At 37.4% G+C, this 7,797-nt stretch overlaps 1 protein-coding gene across 1 annotated transcript; it reads right to left on the reverse strand.

The window, feature by feature from the left end:
• Window positions 1-191: 191 nt before the first annotated feature.
• On the reverse strand, window positions 192-995 carry LOC138876002 (uncharacterized). The gene is made up of 2 exons (XM_070154886.1): window positions 699-995; window positions 192-473 (listed from the first exon to the last, which is right to left on the reverse strand). The coding sequence occupies exons 1-2, from the start codon at window positions 993-995 to the stop codon at window positions 192-194; spliced, it is 579 nt and encodes a 192-aa protein (XP_070010987.1).
• Between the last annotated feature and the right edge of the window lie 6,802 nt (window positions 996-7,797).

The raw sequence follows: 7,797 nt of genomic DNA on the forward strand, positions 1-7,797 counted from the left end.
CTACAATACCGAAAGTCACAACGAGTCCCAGAGAGTTCCAAATCACCCAGTACAATGCTCATGTCCCCCTCCTCGTTCAAGAGACTATGGAAGTAGGTCTGCCATCTTCGACAGATAAGCCCCTCATCCAACAAAACTCTACCTTCTTCGTCCTTGATGCACTTCACTTGGTCCAAGTCATGCGCCTTCCTTTATCGCTCCTTGGCTAACATGAACAACCCATTATCCCCACCTCGGCCCTCAAGTTCCTCATACAAATGACTAAAAGTTGTAGCCTTAGCCGCCGTAACTGCTAGCTTTGCGTCTTTCTTAGCTAACTTATAATGCTCCATATTCGCCCTCTTCTCCTCCTCGTCTACACTTTTCACTAGTTTCAGATACGTTGCTTTCTTGGTTTTCACTTTTCCTTGCACCTCTCCATTCCACCACCAGAGCAACCCTTTGAGACCCCTAATACCTCTCTCGCGGCTTCCCTAATGCACCGCGCATTCGTGGTCCACATAGCGCTTGTGTCACCACTACTCCTCCAAGTCCCCATAGTCACCAACTTGACCCCAACTCCTGCACTTTAGCTTCCGTCAAGGCTCCCACTTTATCCTATGTTGGCTATACATCGCCCTCTTCCTCCCCTTCCTCGTGATCTCAAGGTCCATAACCAGGAGCCTATGAAGGGTCAAGAGGTTCTCACTTTGGATTACCTTACAATCTGTGCAAAGACCTCTATCGGACTTCTTGCAAAGTAAATAATCAATTTGAACCTCGTCCATCGAACTCCGAAAGGTGACAAAGTGCTCCATCTTCTTCGAGAAACTCGAGTTTGCTATCACTAAATCAAATACTCTAGCAAGGTCCAGCAGAGACGTTCCCCTTCCGTCTCTATCTCCAAAATCAAAGCCACCATGCACATCATCATATCCCCCAAACGTCGCTCCAATGTGGCCGTTGAGATCTCCTCCTATGAAAAGCTTCTCGGTATGCGGAATACCACGCACCATATCATCCAAATCTCCCAGAAACGTCTCTTGACTTCCTCATCCAAGCCTGTTTGGGGTGCGTATACACTGATTATGTTTAAAGTAAAACCTTCAACAACTAGCTTAATAGTCATCAACCTGTCATTCACCCTCCTAACTTCCACCACTAGTTCACGGAGGTCCTTATCAACTAAGATACCTACCTCGTTCCTGCCCCCACCCTCCCAGAATACCAAAGTTTGAAACTGCCCACATCTCCTGCCTTACCTCCTACTACCTAGTCTCCTATACACAAGCTATATTAATCTTCCTTTTCTCGAGAATCTTCGCTAACTCTGCAGATTTTCCAGTCCAAGTTCCTATGTTCCAAGACCCCACTCTCAGCCTAGTAGCTCTCTTAGCCCTCTTATCCTTCCCACCCCCTCCCCCGCGCTGACACCCCCGAGGACAAGACCTTCTCCTACCATCGTTCACCAAAGCCACTATAATCTAGGAGTCACTGAACACTATCCTGAAAACAAGCGATAAAAATAAAATGAATTACCGAAATATAATCTATCACTAAAGGTCACAAAATGTCACGACCCGGAATTTCCACCCTCCGGAGTCGTGATGGTGCCTACTCGTGGAAGCTAGGCAAGCCGTGAACTTTGCAACCATTAACTCTTTCATTATAACACATGATCAACCAATTAAATTATCAATGAATAAGCATTCAAATGACAGCGGAAAACAAAATTTAACGGAAGTCTTAAGTAAATATGAAACCAAAATATCTAGAGACCAATACATGTCTCTACCCAGAACCTAGTGTCACAACATCCACGGACTACTAAGGATACTGCATACATCAGTTTGAAAGAAAGATAATATTGTCTATCTCAAATACATGAGATAATAGAATACAAAATAGGATAGAGGAGACGTCGGGCCTGTGGATGCCTGCAAGGCTACCTCGGTGTCTCGGTGGACTGAAGGCTGGATCCCGCGCTAATGCTGCTGCTCAAATGCTGCTCCGGTATGTGCACATAAGTGCAGAGTGTAGCATCAGCACAACCGACCCCATGTGTTGGTAAATGCATGGCTTAACCCCGACGAGGTAGTGACGAGGCTAGGATCAGACTCCAGATAAACCTATGCAGTTATATAATATATGGCGGGAAAATAAACAGGTAATAAAAAAGTAATACAGGGAAGGGGAAACATACTTCGGGGATAGCAGAATAAACAGAACCTCAAGAAAAGATAAGGAAATCAACAATTAAACGGCTAACACGGATAAGGATAAATAAAGGCAACTTTCACCTTCAGTACTCATCATGTTGCAGGCGTGCAACCCGATCCCATTTTTCATATCTCGTAGTAGGCGTATCACCCGCTCCCATTTCAGTAAATCCTGTGGTAGGCGTACCACCCGCTCCCATTTCATCAAGTCTTGTGGTAGGCGTACCACCCTCTCCCATTTCAAGCCAATACCAAAACACAATGAAATCCCGGCAAGGGAACGAAGCAATATAATAACTTCCCGACAAGGAAACAAAGCAATATAATAATCTTCCGACAAGGGAACAAAAGCAATGTAATAACTTACCGGCAAGGGAAACAATAATATCAAAACAAACGTCTCGGCAAGGGATAATCAGCTATAACCAATCTTAACTCAACTTCTAGTCGACTCAATTAATATCAATACTCAGTCATAACTAAAGTCCACGAAAATAAACCAAATCCTTCCTCAGTATCGATAATCATCAATCAAAGCTTTCGTAGAATCAATTAAGAATACAACAATTATCAATTTAAGACTCACGGTCATGCTCGACACCAACGTATAGATACTCGTCACCATGCCTGTACGTCGTACTCAGCAAGAAACACGTAGCAAATATGACTCAACTCCTAATCCCTCAAGCTAAGGTTAGACCGAACACTTACCTCGAGGCTTTGAACACAACTCAAGTCTCAATTATAGCTTTACCCCTTAATTCTATCACCAATCCGCTCGAATCTAGCCACAAGTTACTTAATTACATCAATAAACGCTCAATGAATCAACTTGAATGCATAAAACAAATTTCCCAAAGTTTTGCCCAAAAAGTCAAAAATTGCCCCCGGCTCACGTGGTCAAAACTCGAGGTTCGAACCAAAACCCGATTACTCATTCCCCCACGAACCCAAATATATAATTTGTTTTGAAATCGGACCTCAAATCGAGGTCCAAATCCCCAGTTTTTGAAAAACCTAAGTTCTACCCAAAACACCCAATTTCCCCCGTGAAAATCTTTGATTTTAAGTTAAAATCATGTTAAAAGATGTTAATAATTGAAGAAAATGAGTAAAAACTAACCTACAATCGATTTGGAAGAAGAGTTGTTCTTGGAAAATCGCCCAAAGGAGTTTGTGTTTTGAAAAGATGTTAAAAATGGTTGAAACTCGGCTAAGTATAAAAAAATGCAGGTCTCAGTTATGGGAAATGTGAACAGGGATTCGCACTACGAACCCCGACCTGCTAATGTGGGAATTGTGAAGTGTAGTTCGCATTTGCGAACACTTTGAAAATCCCGGACTTTCGTATTTGCGATCAAAATGTCGCATTTGCGACTCGCCCTTCTCCGCATTTGTGAACCACTTGGTCGCATTTGCGATCAGGCCTGCACAGTCCCCTTTCTCGCATTTGCGAGACTGGCTTCGCAAATGCGAAACCTGCAAATCAAAAATACCAGAAATTTTTCAAAGTCCAAAAATGCACCCGTGGCCTATCCAAAACTCACCCGAGCCCTCGGGGCTCCAAACCAAATGTACACACAATTCCAAAAACATCATACAGACTTATCCGTGCGATCAAATCGCCAAAATAACATCATATACATCGAATTAAACCTCAAAATCCATGAATTCTTTCAAACTTCTTAAAACATCCAATTTTTCATTTAATGTCATAATCACATCAAACGACATCCGTTTTCAACTAAACTTTACAGAAAAGACTTAAACCATATATAAGACATGTACCAGGCGCCGGAACCAAAATACGGGTCCGATACCATCGCTTTCTAATCAGATTTCATTTCAAATTTTCTTAAACAATTTCAGAAAATAATTTTACTTAAAAATTTATTTCTCGGGCTTGGGATCTCGGAATTTGATACCGGGCATACGCCCAAGTCCCGTATTTTCCTACGGACCCTTCGGGACCATCGAATCACGGGTTCGGGTCTATTTACCCAAAATGTTGACCGAAGTCAAATTTATTCATTTTAATATCAAAACTTGTTATTTTTCACAGAATTTCATATTTTAGCTTTCCGGCTACGCGCCCGGACTGCACACGCAAATCGAGGCGACTCTAAATGAGATTTTCAAGGCCTCGGAGATATAGAATTCAATTAAAAGCAAGTGATGACCCTTTGGGTCGTCACACAAACTAGTTGAAGAAATAAAATAAAGGAACTGACGAGAACTAAAATCTACGACTAAATGTCAGAAAAACAAGTGAAGAAATAAAACAAAGGAACTATGTCTACAACTAAAGGATAGAAAAACAGGTGAAGAAATTAAAAAAGGAACTATAAACTACAACTAAAGGATAGAAAAATAGGTGAAAAAATATTATACAAGAGATAAAAGGGTCTATAATCTTCAACTAAAGATCACAAAGAAAATGTGCAAAACTAGAACGGAACTACTGGGGGATATTTGAAATTAAGATTCAAAATAGTGATGTAAATATGTAAATAATAATATAGACAAGTAGGCAAAGCTATCACTAATGCGATTAATTTGACAATGCTAGGGAAAAGACGACCTTTAGATTCAAGAACAAAATAGGTAGGCAGGGAGATATACTTACACTAGAATATCAAACTATTATACACACACACACATACACATTCAGTATGTTATATACAAAAATTATATAAAATTATACACTTTTTTGGCTATCTAATGAAAATATTTTTTGACACGGGCTAAAAGTGAAAAAAACATAATAATTTAATGGGTAAAATTTAAAAATAATTAGATTTACAAGTGGTAATTGAAAAACAACCACGGTTTCAAAAGTAATCGAAGTTTAGCTATTTTTCATGTAAATATAAATCTGAACGAAACACTATTCAAAATCCGAAAAATATTCCAGCATAATATACTGGAGTTCGAATTTTTACATGTGAACTTCCAGCATAATATACTTGAGTTCCAGCATAACATACTGGTGTTCCAGCATAATATGCTGGAAGTTCATATACAAGTGCTCCAAACTCTAGTATATTATATTGGAGCTTTTCGTGTGCTGGAGTTCCAACATAATATGCTGGAAGTTCATGCACAAGTGCTCCAATTTCCAATATATTATGCTGGAGCTTTCTGTGTGCTGGAGTTCCAGCAGAATATGTTGGAAGTTTATACACATGTGCACCAATCTCCAGTATATTATACTGGATCTTTTCATGTTGCAACAAAATAGTGACTATTTTTCAATGACTTTATAAATGCTGGCTATTTTTCAATTACCGGTCCGAAAACTGGCTAGCCCATACTATTTAAGACAAGCCCGTCCAATCCATAGCTTCTAAGAAGGAACGATAACCCTAGACTTGCCTAGATTATATAACAAAATGCAACTAAAACCCACATGATTTAATAGACATAGTTCAACAAAAGAAAAAATAAAATGATTGAGTTCAACAAGTTATGTTTTGAATTCAGTGCACCATTACACCTTCAATTTTACAAACCAGACTTCTCGCAGTCCCTTTTGTATATTAGATGATGAGTGCTTTTATTAGTTTTTGTTAGGCCTGTCGTTATATAGTAGTAATTACTAATTATAATTAACTTCAAACTGGTACTAGTTGTTCTGTAATAACTCGCATTCTCATATATACCTGAAATGTCTTTTCTAAATGTTGGTTGTGGGTATCTCCTCAGACCATGTTAGCTACATAGTTTATAGCTTGTTTGTCCAAGTTTCTCCAAAGGTACAACTACTTTTTTTCTCCTAAAAGTACTTTTTTTCCCCTCAACTTAAGGTGTTTGGCCAAGCTTCTTTGTAGGAAAAAAATGCTTTTGGGAAGAAGCTGAAGCAGTTTCTGAGAAACAAAAAAAAATTGCTTCTTCACAAAATAAGAAGCAGAAGCACTTTTGACTTTTTTTCTTACACTATGTTTGGATCATTGTTATCCATCGTTTTATAATGTATTGTATTGTACTGTATCGTTTTATGGATACAATGTTTGAATAGATTGTATCGTTTGCTGATGTTAAATAATATTTTGGTGTTTGGTTTGACTGTATCGTATTGTACTGTAACTGGTAAGTTCACTAAAATACCCCCAATTATTTTAAATAAAATTTATTAAGAACTACACATAAAGATAGCTTAGACAACCTCTTTCTACTAATTTATGATTAATTATGTATTTTGAAAACAAGAGCAAAAACCTGGAAAAAAAAGGTTAACTAATATTAGCAACAAAAAATTTAATTATAACGATGGAAAGAGACAAAAGATTTAACAGAGACTTGGATAATAAGAACGGGGCAAACCAACTCTAGAAAAGATGGAAGAAGATAAAGTAGGTCAATAGGTTGGAGATTTGGAGTAAAAAAATAAAATAAAAAAAATAAAAAATAGAATTATAGAGTAATAAGTAAGGGCACAATTGGAAAAGAAAATAGGAAACGATCCCACCACACCAAATCGATTGTTTCGTAAAATGGGGCTTTTGGTTGTTCCGGAACAATGAATTTAACAATACGATACAACCAATTTTAAATAAACAATCAAAACAAACATTGTTTTGGGATAACAATACAATACAATACAATGGGTAACAACATTCCAAACAAGTTGTTACCAATAATACTCTTAACAAAATAACATATATACCAAAATAAACTTACTTATTTTAAACCTAATACTTAAGATATTAATGTATAAATATTTTTCTTCTTATTTTTAGGATAACTTTCTAATATATTGTGACTTTAGGGGTGAATGCTCTTAATTTTTGCTGAATGATTTTTAATATATTTACATCAAATTAAAAGAATTAAAGTATTTTTTAGTTTTATTTTCATATTTCAATTAAATAAAATAAAATATTTAATTATTATTATCTTTAATAACGAATTTTTAAGATTATTTATTTATAATATTATTACTATTAAGTAAATCTATTCATGTCCTTACTCATAATTTGATATTTAAAAGCAGTTTTTGAAAAGGTTGGTTAAAGACAAATTATTACTCAAAAGTGATTTTCAAAGTGATTAGCCAAACACAAATTGCTTCTCTCCAAAAGTACTTTTGTATACGAGTAAAATCAGGGATAGAATATTTTCCAATCTCCTGATGAGAGAACGAAGGGGAAGCACGGCTCGACATGATTATAATCGAGGATGGGAACTCCTTGTATCGAGACCCACGAAGAACGAATGATGTATCTCAGATCGGACACGGGAAAGCGACGTATCCTACACGAAGCATGGCTTATGGACCTCGGAGATGCGATGAACAGTTATGCGTGACGGATAGGGGGGCATAATTTTCGCCCTCAACCGGGTTTTATGGTGCAAATCCCTTTCGGTATCAATAATAGATCAAAAATTACCGGGAAAACAAGATTTTTACATTTTTAGACTTGTACTATGACTGAAATTCTCTTACTATATAAAGGAAAAGTTTTTCTTTTGTTTATGACACATGGTAATACGCATTTCAAAGCAATAAAAGTCTACTTTTGTCTTCTAGCTATTGTTAAAAGGTATTATTTATTCATTTTTTTCCTCGCTCGCAGTCGAGCTCATACCGAGGGTCCAA

This window comes from Nicotiana sylvestris, chromosome 1, assembly GCF_000393655.2.
Source record: "Nicotiana sylvestris chromosome 1, ASM39365v2, whole genome shotgun sequence".
Lineage (NCBI taxonomy): Eukaryota > Viridiplantae > Streptophyta > Magnoliopsida > Solanales > Solanaceae > Nicotiana > Nicotiana sylvestris.

Bases quoted from the DNA above. Each gene is read 5' to 3' on its own strand.
- LOC138876002 (XM_070154886.1), bottom strand. From the start codon at position 995: ATGGTGCGTGGTATTCCGCATACCGAGAAGCTTTTCATAGGAGGAGAT. The intron at 474-698 runs GTAATCCAAAGT...GCGGTGCATTAG, and splicing joins GTCTTTGCACAGATTGTAAG to GGAAGCCGCGAGAGAGGTAT.